The following is a 14706-nucleotide window of genomic DNA, read 5'->3' as shown; positions in this document are numbered from 1 at the left end:
ATGACGGCCTGCACCCGCCAAACCTGGACGACGTTTGACCCTATGGGACTCCCAATCACAGCCGTTTGTGATTCAGCCTTGATGCATCAGGAACATTCTCTATGGCAAAATAGTGATCGAGTTAAGATCTAACATCTGTATCAGTATCGACACATGCCTCAACAACCCACTTAGCAATGGTTCTCTCTGCGTAGTGTTTTGGGGAACACCGTTGTGTTGGAAAGATAAACACAAAACACTCAGAAGCCCAAGTTCCATTGCTAACATGAAACCGGGCACAGTATAATAAAATTGGGGTTTAAACGCACAGGACAACAACTGTCCATCACTGGCAAATCCCTAGGCCAAACACATTATAGCAAAACAATAAAAACATCGAAGCTTACTGTATGTACAGTAGTTTTCCCACTGACTTTATGTACCAGTTCAGTTTTATATGCTCGTCTCATTTCTGTAGACATAGTGATGCATGTTAAAATGTCTCATTGAATTGTCTCACAATAACTTCACTCTTACAACTATTTTCCCCTTAGACTTTAAGAGGTGAGTGGGGCTCTAAGTTCAGGGAATGTTTTGTCCAGATCACTGAGCTCTTATTTGACCCTGGGTTCACAGTTGACTTGAGCTGTCTGCCTAAACACCAGGGTGCCAAGAGTTTAAATTAGATTTTCTCCTAGAGGTCACGGCATCAGGAGCACAGACCTACTGGTTTTTTACACCATGCATGGCTACATAAGGCATGAAGTAAACAAAATGCACTCCAACAGTTACGAAACTAGGCCAAAATTACTGTTAGTGTTGTCATTGGTAAGTCGTTGTTACAGTATTAGCATTGGTCATTTGGAAAAGCACAGTGGGTAGCCTAGAGTTAAATAGTTTAATTAAACTTTATTTAGTCATCTCAGTAAGTTTGAATTTATTGTATTCCACACAAAAGGAGCAAGATCATCCCAGTCCTGGCATGTGTCCCTCCTGTGCCTTCCCAGCGGTTCCTATTTCAAAGGGGGGTGGGGTCTACACTTGCACTGTCATTGCCTGTATTTTAATACCTGCATGAGCCTCCACTCCTTCATTCCATGACAGAATACCAGTTGAGACGAGGCAAAAACCTCACAGGAACACTCAATCCTCCCAGCTTGGTGACTTGAATCTTGGATACCTTTGCTTTTACTTGGACTTTTTGTGAGTCACAACAGGCATTTTGTGTGTTTTAAAAAGTTGCATTTACAGCAGTAGCTTACCTGTTCCATTCCAACGGCCAAGGTTCCGTCCTACCCAGCATCATTCCCAGGAGAGTGAGCGAATCCCAGGGTGGGTACAGGTGAGTAGGGTCCATGGAATTCTGCAACGATGCTGAAAATGTAATGGAGAGAGCATGTTTTTTTTCAGCATTCACTGACTGCATATCTATAGACCAGTGTCAGTGTGTTTTGTTTTGCTACTCTATATAGGCAAATAAATATTTTGGTCAAACAGGCAACATGACCCAGGAAGGAAATGTCTGTCTTACCCTTCATTAGCGGCACTATGGGATTGTCATTTCTGATGTTACCATCATAGGTATAATAAGAGTTGCCAATATGAAGTCTATCCCTGAGGTGTCGCTAATTTATATACACCTATACTGCTCAGTCATATCAAAGCTATGTATGCACTACTGTGCAGTCACGGTAGTCTACACTTGAAGATAAAAAATGATTTGTAGAAAAACTATTGCAAATATTTACAACTTATGTTGTTAGTATTAGTGTTAGGCAAATACATTACTGTAGTAGAAATTGCAGCAGCAGTTGCTGGTAGCCTATCGGTTTGTGCTGGACTAGGTAATGATTATCTTTAAAGAGATCATTGGGATAGGATGGAATTAGTCAAATCTATATTTGCCAATCTGTGCTTATTAGGCTAATGGTTTGATAAAATGATATTATTAAATTGCAGTTTAAAAAGTATACATTAAACAAAACTTGGCTTACACTATCATTTAGTACAATTCATTATTTAGAAACTATCATCAAACAGGATAATATCCAACAAACCCACATATCCCAGTGAATTTGTGTATAATGAGAATTGCGGTTAGTTTAAAAAACAACAAGTGATTCTATACGACCTGGTTATCAGTGCAACATTGTGTATTGTAGAGTGAGTATATTGAGGGTGCTAACTGCCGGTATGTGTGGGTGCACAGTGACTGCCTGGAGAAGAAGAGGCAGGAGAAACTGCTAACAGTAGCAAAGTCCACATCTGCTTCCAATCGAGAAGGAACAAGAAGCTGCTGTGTCTTAATCTGAATATGTGCTCAAGCTGTCACTCAACTCCCTTCCAGCCACAGAGCCAGCCACAACTGTCTATTCTCTTCACTCACTATGAATGTGTAGCTCACTCTCCCTTCCTCCCTCTCTCCCCCTTCCTCTCCCACCTCTGTCTCCCCTCTTGTAGAATTTACTTAATTAACTTGGTGGAACTTGATGTGCACCAGATTCATTCATGTAGAAATTAATTGACCAAATTTTGTCTTGTCTTTTTTGGGGGGTAGAACTCATTAGAATAATACCAAGCATATTTCGCAACCTTACCTTAACAACTGCTGGCTTAGGAACTGGAGGAGAAGCTCATCGGTGAGAAAAAAGCCACACAGGAAAAATAGTTGTATTACTATATTTATATACTATACTATTCACTGGTGTTTTTGCAAAAAAACATTACAATGAACACTGTGGTATTTCCTGTTGTGTTTTTGCTGATATGACTGTAGTGTTTTTGCAGACATTAGTGTAGCATACTGTAGTCTGTTTATTTTATTCTTTTATTATCCTTTTTTATGATCGTTTTGGGGCTTTCTCCTTGAAGAAACCTACCGGACAAATACTAAAATAGCAAATTTTCCATAACCTGTAAGTAGGTAGGACTGGGGAATGAATAGCTAGGTTCAGTTCTTCTGCTCTTTTCTTTAACCTGTAGGGAACAAAATATATAGTCACAAATATGAAGGAGGGGAAAGGGCATATGCAAATTGTATAGTATTCTACAGTATACTACAACATTCTATAGTTAGCACTACACAATCAAGGGATAATACAATATATTTAAATATATATATATGTATATTTAAAAATATATAGTAAGCACTACATGATTGAGGGATACTACAATGTGTAGTATAGTATTCTACAGTATGCTACAAAATGATATAGTAAGCTCTGCACACGATCGAGGGATAGAAAAGTGTGTAATATAGTATTCTACAGTATACTACAAAATTCTATAATACGTACTACACATGATCGAGATATACTAAAGAGTATAGCATACTACAGTTTACTACTATAGAATGCTATAGTAAGCACCATAGTATTTTTTTTGTAAACAGGGGTATTTTGTTATGTGGGGCAGATGGGAGCATAAAGCTCCCTACTGAAATCTTCACTATACCATCCATTGTTAATGTCAAGATCTTGGAAATGAGCAGACCAAGGCGCAGCATGAGAATAGTTTGTTTAAGTGAAACTAACAAAATAACAAAACTTGCAAAGACCGTGAGGACGTAGTGCCCAAACACTACGTCTACCAGCTGCCTCTAATTGGGAACCACACAAACCACCAACCTAGAAATCTATAAACTAGATAACCCCCCCCCCGCTCTGACCTAAACACCATAGAGAACCGAGGGCTGTCTATGGTCAGGGCGTGACAGTTAACTGGAAATAAATCTTTTGAATGTAAAGAAGTGTTTCATTTAGTAGCTAGGACGAACACAACTCAAAGAGTGAGAACTGACACAATGAATTAAATTGGGAGGTACTTGAGTTTAAACATGATTACCTGAAAACATTTTTGTCAATCTGACATAGTAATTCATAGTTATTATTTCTCAATTCAATAGGTGACTCTGGGATGATGTCCTTCTAGGCAGAGTTGCAAAGAAAAAGCCATCTCTCAGACTGACTGATAAAAATAAAAGATCAAGATGGGACACAGACACTGGACATAGTAGCTCATCCTGAAGGCCAGCATCTTCATTGTTGACGTTGAGACTGGTATTATGCGGGTACTATTTCATGAAGCTGCCAGTTGAGGACTAGACACTCTAATGTACTTGTCCTTTTGCTCAGTTGTAATGTACTTGTCTTCTTGGGCCTCCCACTCCTCTTTATATTCTGGTTAGAGTCAGTTTGCACTGTTGTGTGAAGGGAGTAGTACACAGCGTTGTACCAGATCTTCAGTTTCTTGGCAATTTCTTAGAACAAGAATAGACTGACGAGTTTCAGAAGAAAGTTCTTTATTTCTGGCCATTTTGAGCCAGTAATCGAAACCACAAATGCTGATGTTCCAGATACTCAACTAGTCTAAAGAAGGCAAGTTTTATTGCTTCTTTAATTAGAGCACAACAGTTTTCAGCTGTGCTAACAATTGCAAAAGGGTTTTGTAATGATCAATTAGCCTTTTAAAATTATAAACTTGGATTTTCTAACACAACATGCCATTGGAACACAGCAGTGACGGTTGCTGATAATGGGCCTTTGTACACCTATGTAGATAATCCATTAAAAATATGCCGTTTCCAGCTACAATAGTCATTTACAACATTAACAATGTCTAGACTGTATTTCTGTTCAATTTTCTGTTATTTTATTAAATAAGGCAAAAAAATGGCTTTTGTTTTTAAAACAAAGGCATTTCTAAGTGACCCCAAACCTTTGAATGGTAGTATATATATATATTTTTCTAAATGGGAATCACATTCTTATCAATAGGCCATAATGGATTTTGGCCCAATAGGCCTGGCATATTGCCACGTTCAAGGAGCTTTCCGTTTTGAATGGCTTATTTTGCCTAAAAACCTTTAGGACTACCTATATAAAAAAAAACTGCATCTCTGCCCAGCCTGGCAAAAGTGACCAAAGGGATGTTAAGCATCCCCAGTGGCTCTGCAAGTGTGGATGATATTCTCCGCTGCTGGCCTGCTCTCCTGCTCTCCAATCACCATAGCATGAGCCTGAAGACACAGACTGGCCAAACTCGTGTTTTAAAAATTAATTCAAAGGGACTAATAAGTCATTTTTTGTTTAATTTGTATTCAATTCTATGTACGTCACAGCCTATATGTGCAATTTATAGACTATAGTGATTTAATACAAATAAATGTTTAAATGCTGAGCACTTTCCAAAAGGATTTCCAACAGCAGAACTCCGATCACATACTCTGGTAGTGGGGCACACTGAAGCTTCTTTGTACCTGCACACAGACACATGCACAGGGTTACGGCAGGAGGCTTCTAAAACACACATCTAGAGTTATTTCTGCACTGAGTCTGGGAGGAGAACAAGTGAGCCTGATCAAGTCCACAATGCATAAGGCTTTCTCTGAGCAGAATCTGGGCTCTTTGCGAGGTCCTGATCTATCTTTGTCATCACACTTAGTTCTGTCTGTATCCCTCTTTTCTTCTTTCCATCGCTCTCTTGTTATCTATGAAATTAGTCTGTGGGATTTCACATACGTTTTCATATCAGAAGGATTCATGGCTCATGTCAATTGGCATCGGTTTAATGGTTCACTAAAACTTTTCTGCCAAGTAGGCATAGCACACTCCACAGTTGTTTTTTGATGTGGTATCTTTCTACTCTCTCTGAGGAAGTTGCTTCCATTGGGCATTCACAAATTGACCAAAATGAGGCTAATGAATTACAACAAGCACTTTTTCAAGGTACAGCTATCTAAGTGATAACGATAAACCTCACCAGGACCCCTCTCTCAGGACCCAAGAAAATAAGTGGTTTTTGTAATGTCCATTTCGTATAAACATGTCCCAGACATTGCTCTTTTCCAGTGATTACTCTTGTGCTGCGTTTGAATCCCTTGCATGTGGTGATTTGAAGGTGCAGCTGTCTGTTAGGATAGGACTGACTCCTGTATACCTCCGCCATCTTTGTGGCGTCAAGAGTTTTTATGGCAGAGCTGGGCAGGAATGTGCTGGTGGTAAAGTACCCATGGATGTCTCTGACGTGTTTTGTTTTGTATTCTCTCATTGCAGTGCAGTGTGAAGCCTGCCTAAACCCAGACCAGCTCCGACAGGTCCAGCTCCCAGCCCAGCACCCTAAACATGAGACAGCTGTGTGTCTGTGTATCTGTTCTGCTAGTCTTGGCCACCCTGGCTGTGGCTAGGCCAAAAGCAGGTTAGCCTAATCCAACAGTGAAGTAATAAAATGACCATGAATGCATTGCAGTTCGGCACACATTCAATTGCTTCTTACCTCATAATGTTGTGTCAGATTCAATTAGAATGAGATCTGGCTTTGCAAGGAAGTTAATGAAATTCAAACAAAATTACTGTTTACTTGTATAGATTACTTCTACTTGCCGTAGATAATTACTTCTACTTGCCGTAGATAATTTCATATTCATGCAGCTTGTGATGAATTTGCAGCTGATTTTCAACTAAATTCCAATCCAGCACCGGAGCAGAAGTGCAAGTCTGGCCCAGTGGACCTGGTGTTCATTATTGACAGCTCTCGCAGTGTGCGACCCCACGAGTTTGAGACCATGCGCAAATTCATGATCGACATCATCCACACCCTGGACGTGGGATCGAACGCTACCCGGGTGGGCCTGGTACAGTACTCCAGCCAGGTCCACAACCTCTTTTCTAATTCTCAATTTATCTGTGTTTTTACACCGTAGTGAAGGACTACGCTTGAAGAGGGAAGATAGTTCTTGGCATGTATTTCTTATCTTGTCTTCCATTTCCAATCGTAGTTATTGTAACTCCACAAAGTCTAGAGAACTATCACCAAAGGCTAAAAGCTTTTGCGATGCACATGTATTTTTTCCTAGGGTTGAATTAACTGAAAAGTTTTTTTCACTGTTAAAGACTCAGTTGTACCTAAATATAGATAGTTAGACAAGCAAAACCTGCAGATGAAGAGGTGATTGATGCTTTGTATGCTTCTATGACTCTAGGTTCAAAACGAATTCTCTCTCAAGACCCACGCAAAGCTGCAGGGCATGGTGAAAGGCATCAATGAGATCATCCCCTTGGCACAGGGCACCATGACGGGCCTGGCCATCAAGTACGTCATGAACCATGCCTTCACGGCAGCTGAGGGTGACAGACCCAAGGTGCCCAATGTAGCTGTCATTGTAACGGATGGACGGCCCCAGGACCGTGTGGCGGAAGTGGCGGCCGAGGCTCGGGACAAGGGCATCGAGATCTACACAGTAGGGGTGGCCCGGGCGGATATGACCTCACTGCGCGCCATGGCATCGCCACCCTTCGAGGATCATGTCTTCCTGGTGGAGTCCTTTGACCTGATCCACCAGTTTGGCCTGCAGTTCCAGGACAAGCTCTGCGGTGGGTTGGGTTGATATGTAATATTATTGAATTATCATCAAACGTGTGTACAGCAATATGCGTGATGTAAGCAATTATCAAGATTACCACTCAGTTTCAATCAAATTGAGGAAATCACACTTTACAGTTGCTGAAGTGTCAAGGTCATCAGTGTTCACAAAGGTATGTATTCGTACCTGAGACTTAAAGCTTGTAAAACGTTTATCCGTTAATTTGTCCTCATAAACTCAACTCATTTTCAGCTCTCGGTATAAGTTACATCCTTGGCAGCACAATAACAAGCATTTAATTCTAATTCTAGCTTTTGGGAACTTGATCATCTTCCAAAACAGTTTGAGCAAATCCTTGATATTTCCTAATGTCAATGATATGAGAGTGATTGAAGGTAGATTTCTTTGCTCACCTGCTGGGGTTCCAGGGATGGATCTATGCCTGGAGTCTGACCATGGCTGCGAGCACCTCTGTGAGAGTTCCCCTGGCTCTTTCCACTGCCTGTGTCGGCCAGGGTACACTCTCAACAAGGATTCCAAGACCTGCATAGGTAGGCTGTCCATTGGGCTAGACATGAGACAACTTAATACTTTTTTAAAATTAATGAACGATATATAATGTCAGTCAAGTGAATGCATAACTGTAGTGTATTCATTTTCATCACTTGAATTTAATTTCATCACTTGAATTTAACAGTAACTGGGCCTGGTTCTTGTATATGCCAATGGGAAATGTGTACGAAAGTTTTAATTGTGAGCATGTAGCCATTCAATATGCATTGTGGAAGTTCAGCTTTACAGCGTCATTGAAATTTAAAGGCAATGTTCTAGCTTAAGTGGGGACTGAATTCACGGTAAGCGCTGCATATGTCATCTCAAATGGAAATTATCTTCACATTTTTATCACAGAATCTGAAACGATTCAGATTGAATAGAGCCCTAGGTCAAGTTAGGATTCAGCAGTTACTGATTTACCATCAACTGTGATTTTTGTCTCTTTGTATGATACAGCCATAGATCTGTGTGCTGAGGGAAAGCATGACTGTGAGCAGAGCTGTATCCCCTCCCCTGGAGCCTTCACCTGCGGCTGCAACGTTGGCTACACCCTCAACAACGACAAGAAGACCTGCACAAGTTAGTGAGGCCATCATAGCATAATCCATCCAAACCCATAGACCAGTGGTCACCAACCTTGTTGTTCTTCTCAGACCATTTAGACATTATTTTCCAAATATTTAGGTATATACCTAAATCATATGTTTTATTACTTCCGAGGCACAGCTGAGTGAGCATAATAATTAATTTATAGGAACACATTGCTATACTCATTTATTGCAGCTGCAGCGCTGGTTTTAGCCAGAATGTAATTATTTATTTTTAGATTTTATTTATTATTATTATCATTTTTTCTCTCACAAAAGTAGTGCACTGGGCTATTAATAGTCCTGTATTAGCAGACCGATATAACGTCTGCAGTATGGGCAAAAGTATTTTCCCAGCATTGTGAAACACTGAATTTGGCCTTGCTGCTATTAGCCCATAGAAACACTTTGAATAACAGCTTCTTACATGGATAAACAGACAGTCCCCCCAAAAGTCTAAACGAAGTTTATTCTGAAGTGTCATGAAACTTTTTTTTTGTATGTATTTAACCTATTATTTTAGGCTCTAAACTATATCTCCATATATATGCTTCTGTATATTTTAAAACTGGTACATTCAGACTAGTTATGTGAGGCTTGTGGGTGTCCTAGAGCAAAACAACCAACATGTACGTGTTCGTGAGAGACTCACCTTTCCACCATATTAGTGTGTAGCCCAAACAGTTCGGACGCTACAGAGGCTTTCGTGAGAAGACTGATTTTCTGGATGTCTCGTGGTCTGACAAACACTGCTCTAGCTCTGACACCTTTCATCACAGTTGCGGATGCAGTGGAATGAGATGCAGCCCATGCAAAATATCAGATACTGTATCTCTAGCTAAAACTGACAGATTTTTATGGGGATTTTTTATGATGCTAATTAGATTTCCACGGGGACATCGACTTCAGGGAATTTTAAACATTAACTTACTCAGAAAAACAGCAGCTCTTTGCTGTATTCGTTGTGTCTTTCTATGCTCAACTTCATTTGATGCTTCTTTTTACAGTCTATGGCTCAAGGAAACTGTGCAGACACAGTGATCTGATCTGATTGGCCAGCGGTAGGCCTATAAGTGCACTTGATTTGCTCTCAGGGCCTGCCGGGTAGTCGGAGTTCTACCTTCAGACACATGAAATGGTGAAAAATGGGAACACTTTGCCATTCCCGTGCTAGGGCTGCTGAATCAAGTGCACCTTGCTATAAGACTCTAAATTGAGCTCAGATGCATCCTGTTTCTACTGATCATCCATGAGATGCTTCTTCAACTTCATTGGATTCCACCTGTGGTAAATTCATTTGATTGTTCATGATTTGGAAAGGCACACACCTGTCTATATGTGACCAACCAATTCAAAACGGTCTTATGTAGAAAAAATGTAAATATGTTTTCTATATTGGATAAAATGGTATACCATACACTACAGTTGAGGAACAACAGGAAAGTGATTTTGCTTTGAATACTTGTAAAGCTTACTTTTGAGAAAATGGACTTAGAATATTTTGGTACTACTTCTGGAGAACCCTCCTTTGTCTACACTCATCCAGCATCATTCACACCCTCTTAAGCTTTAGCCACACCAATCTCTTTAAATTAAATCAAAACTAATTTGATTTGTCACATGTGCCAAATACAACAGGTGTGGTGACCTTACAGTGAAATGCTTACTTACAAGCCCTTAAGCCCTTAACCAAAAGTAAAAACTTTTTTTTAAATATATAGATTATAAAAAATGATTAAGGAGTAACAATAAAATAATTGTAGCGAGACTATATAAAGGGGGTACCGGTACTGAGTCAATGTGCTGGGGCACCGGTTAATCTAGGTAATTGAGGTAATATGTACTTGAAGGTAGAGGTAAAGTGACTATGCATGGATAATAAACAGAGAGTAGCAGCAGCGTAAAAATGGGGGTGGTCCGGGGAGCCATTTGATTAGCTGTTCGGGAGTCTTATGGCTTGGGGGTAGAAGCTTTTAAGAAACCTTTTGGACCTAGTCTTGGCACTCCGGTACCTCTAGCAGAGAGAACAGTCTATGACTAGGGTGGCTGGAATCTTCGGCAATCGTTTGGTATAGAGGTCCTGGATGGCAGGAAGTTTGGCCCCAGTGATGTACTGGGTCACAAGCACTATCATCTGTAGTGCTTTGCAGTCGGTGGCAGAGTAGTTGCAATACCAGGTGGTGATGGAACGAGTCAGGATGCTCTTGATGTTGCAGATGTATAACTTTTTGAGGATCTGAGGACTGTTGTGGGAATATCTAATCAAATGGAAGAGAGGCTTCTGATTCTTTCAAACAACACTTTATTATGAGATTTGTACAAATGGAAATTCAACTACCCACTCAGCAGTGATAGTTGAAAAGATCAACGAACAGTGCCGGTTCAATGCTTTTATAGAGAAAATACATACAACCCCTTTCTGTATACGTGGCAGTCAGCTGATAGTGTCTAAAAGGTCATTCGTTGTCTGTCTAAAGTTAAGATAGCACAAGTTTGATAGCCGAGGGCTCAACCGTTTAACTGCATTCACAACAACAAACACTATATTGTACTCCCTTCTGCAAGGTTCCATACATGTGACTTTCTGTAGATAGTAAACCCATGGGATTTGCACCCAAATGTCTCATGACTAAGTCACACCAATCCAAGTTTGAATCAGGTTAGAAAAAACACTAGCATATAACAAGAGACTATTCTTTAAGCAGTAGAACACAGGATAGCATTGTGACTAATTATGTAATTTTCCATGACAGGACCCATGCCAAATCTTTTCAGTCTTCTGAGGGGGAATAGGCATTGTCGTACCCTCATCACAACTGTCTTGGTGTGTTTGGACCATGATAGTTTGTTGGTGATGTGGACACCAAGGACCTTGAAGCTATCAACCTGCTCCACTACAGCCCTGTCGATGAGAATGGGGGCGGGCTCGGTCCTCCTTTTCCTGTAGTCCACAATCATCTATTTTATCTTGATCACATTGAGGGAGAGTATGTTATCCTGGCACCACACTGCCAGGTCTATGACCTCCACCCTATAGGCTGTCTCATTGATGTCGGTGATCGGGTCTACCACTGTTGTGTCATCGGCAAACTTAATGATGGTGTTGGAGTCGTGCTTGGCCATACAGTCATGTGTGAACAGGGAATACAGGAGGGGATTGAGCACACACATCTGAGGGGCCCCAGTGTTGAGGATCAGCGTGGCAGATGTGTTGTTACCTAACCTTACCACCTGGGGTCGGCCCGTCAGGAAGTCCAGGATCCAGTTGTAGAGGGAGGTGTTTAGTCCGAGGGTCCTTAGCTTAGTCATGAGCTTTGAGGGCTTTATGGTGTTGAACGCTGAGCTGTAGTCAATGAATAGTATTCTCGCGTAGGTGTTCCTTTTGTCCAGATGGGAAAGTGTAGTGTGGAGTGCAATAGAGATTGCATCATCTGTGGATCTTTTGGGGCGGTATGTAAATTGGAGTGGGTCTAGGGTTTCTGGGATAATGGTGTTGATGTGAACCATGACCAGCCTCTCATAGCATTACATGTCTTGAAACCGGTCGGTATTTTCAGACTCAGTCAGGGACAGGTTGAAAATGTCAATGAAGACACTTGCCAGTTGGTCAGCGCATGCTCAGAGTACATGTCCTGGTAATCCATCTGGCCCTACAGCGTTGTGAATATTTTCCTGTTTAAAGGTCTTACTCATATCGGCTACGGAGAGAGTGATCACACAGTCGTCCGGAACAGTTGATGCTCTCATGCATGCTTCAGTGTTGTTTGGCTCGAAGTGAGCATATAAGTTATTTAGCTCATCTGGTAGGCTTGTGTCACTGGGCAGTTCCCTCTGTGCTTCCCTTTGTAGTCTGTAATAGTTTGCAGGCCCTGCCACATCCAACGAGCTTCATAGCTGGTGTAGTACTATTTAATCTTAGTCCTGTGTTGAAGCTTTACCTGTTTGATGGTTTGTCAGAGGGCATAGCGGGATTTCCTATAAGCGTTCGGGTTAGAGTCCCGCTCCTTGAAAGCAGCAGCTCTGCCCTTTAGTTCAGTGCTGATGTTGCCTGTCATCCATGGCTTCTGGTTGGGTATGTACTTATTGTCACTGTGGGAATGACGTCATCAATGCATTTATTGATGAAGCCAGTGACTGATGTGGTGTACTCCTCAATGCCATCGGAAGAATCCCGGAACATATTCCAGTCTGTGCTAGCAAAACAGTCCTGTAGCTTAGCATCTGTGTCATCTGACCCCTTCCTTTTGAGCATGTCACTGGTACTTCCTGCTTTAGTTTTTGCTTGTAAGCAGGAATCAGGAGGATAGAGTTATGGTCAGATTTTCCAAATGGAGTGTGAGGGAGAGCTTGTTCTGCGTCTCTGTGTGTGGAGTAAAAGTGGTCTAGAGTTGTTGTTTTATTCTCTGGTTGCACATTTAACATGCTGGTAGAAATGAGGTAAAATGGATTTAAGTTTCCCTGCATGAACATCCCTGCCCACAAGGAGCTCCGCCTCTGGATGAGCATTTTCTTGTTTGCTTATGGCCTTATACAGCTCATTTAGTGCCAGCATCGGTTTGTGGTGGTAAATAGACAACTCCGAAAAAATATAGATGAAAACTCTTGAAGTAAATAGTGTGGTATACAGCTTATCATTCCACTGATCCAGAGGGGCTCAGCGGTCCAAGGCACTGCATCTCAGTGCTAGAGGTGTCACAACAGACACTGGTTCGATTCCAGGCTGCGTCACAACCGGCCGTGATTGGGAGTCCTATAGGGTGGCGCAGTATTGGCCCAGCATCATCCGGTTTAGGGTTTGGCCATCATTGTAAATAAGAATTTGTTCTACACTGACTTGCTTAGTTAAATAAATAAAATAAAAAAATATAAATGAGATACTCTACCTCAGACGAGCAAAACCTTAAGACTTCCTTAATATTAGATTTTGTTCAGCTGTTCTATTATGCTGATGGACCAAAAACTCAGCCAGCTGTATGTTAACCATGTCGGCTTCAGCCACTACTTTGTGAAACTTAAGATATTACAGTTTTTAATGTCCCATTGCTTGGATTGTCTTGATCGGAGCTCATCCATTTAGTTATCAATTGATTGCACGTTGGCTAATAGGACTGATGGTAGAGGGGGATTACTCACTCGCCGTCAGATCCTTACAAGGCACCCCAACCTATGTCCCCAATATCTCGGTCTCTTCTTCATGCGAATGGCGGGGATTTGGGCCTTGTCCATCGTCTGAAGTAAATCCTTCATGTCTGACTCGTTAAATAAAATAAAAAAATATTTGTCTAGTACGAGGTGAGTAATCGCTGTCCACAAGCTCTTTCGGTCATAAGAGACAGTGGCAAAAACATTATGTACAAAATAAGTTACAAATAACGTGAAAAAACACACAATAGCACAATTGGTTAAAACGGAAGCCATCTCCTCCGGCAAATTAATCAAGAGTAGATGCAGGCGTTTATACTAACAACAGCAGTCAAGCACCCAAATGACCTTGCTAGCTACTTTCAGACAAAAATGAGGGAACAGCTCACTGAACATAATTTCCACTAGCAGAACTGGTTAGGCTGATATGTTATCCAGAGTGTTGGTGAGTGCAACTGTGCTGTCAGATTGTCTGCCAATGAGTAGGGTTGATCCGAACACTCTGACCTCACAACGGCAGTCAAGCACCCAAGTTAACTGGCTAACATTGGCTAGCTTGCTAGCTACTTCCAGACACAAATGAGAGAACACCCCACTCTGACCATTTTAATCGCCATAGCAGAGCTGGTTTGGTTGTTTTCATGTTATCTAGAACGTTGGGGATTGTAACTGTGCTGCTGGCAACAATGTAATTACGATTTTTGGCCAACATTTACTGACACCGGCCATATTCAGCGGGTTTTGAGCATTAGTCAATTCAGCGCTCTGGCAAACTCAGATGAGAGTCTTTTGTTCACGTGTAGCTAGCTAACAATGAGCCATAATCCCAACTCATGTGTCACGTTCGGTGTACGGGTATTCTTCAACATAAATGCGTAAAACTACGTCACAATGCTGTAGACACCTTCAGGAATACGGAGAAAGAGTAATCTGGTTGGTAGCCCATTCACTGCTCAATAGGGACACATTGGAACGCAGCGCTTTCAAAACATGGGGCACTTCCGGATTGGATTTTTCTCAGGCTTTCGCCTGCAACATCAGTTCTGTTATACTCACAGACAATATTTTTACAGTTTTGGAAAC

At 41.4% G+C, this 14706-nt stretch overlaps 1 protein-coding gene and 1 non-coding gene across 4 annotated transcripts in view; one reads left to right on the top strand and one right to left on the bottom strand.

Annotated features, from left to right (window-relative positions):
- The first annotated feature begins 1086 nt into the window (after positions 1–1086).
- LOC124008682 (matrilin-4-like) overlaps positions 1087–14706 on the top strand; it is a 53099-nt gene continuing 39479 nt past the window's right edge. Inside the window, exons 1-6 of one of the 3 annotated variants that reach the window (XM_046320181.1) lie at positions 1087–1311; positions 6033–6174; positions 6426–6628; positions 6959–7349; positions 7768–7890; positions 8351–8473. In XM_046320181.1, coding sequence (XP_046176137.1) covers positions 6102–6174; positions 6426–6628; positions 6959–7349; positions 7768–7890; positions 8351–8473 — 913 coding nt within the window. In that variant the 5' untranslated portion in view covers positions 1087–1311; positions 6033–6101. Of the gene's footprint in view, positions 1322–6032; positions 6175–6425; positions 6629–6958; positions 7350–7767; positions 7891–8350; positions 8474–14706 lie in introns of all 3 variants that reach the window. The other 2 variants (XM_046320182.1, XM_046320180.1) reach the window with 2 other exon arrangements.
- On the bottom strand, positions 2832–2886 carry LOC124008955. The gene has a single exon (XR_006834187.1). It is a non-coding gene; the product is annotated as a U7 small nuclear RNA (small nuclear RNA).

Source organism: Oncorhynchus gorbuscha, linkage group LG21 (genome assembly GCF_021184085.1).
Source record: "Oncorhynchus gorbuscha isolate QuinsamMale2020 ecotype Even-year linkage group LG21, OgorEven_v1.0, whole genome shotgun sequence".
In the NCBI taxonomy this organism is placed as follows: Eukaryota; Metazoa; Chordata; class Actinopteri; order Salmoniformes; family Salmonidae; genus Oncorhynchus; species Oncorhynchus gorbuscha.
Note: the sequence above shows the minus strand (reverse complement) of the source record. Positions and strands in the feature narration are given on the sequence as shown.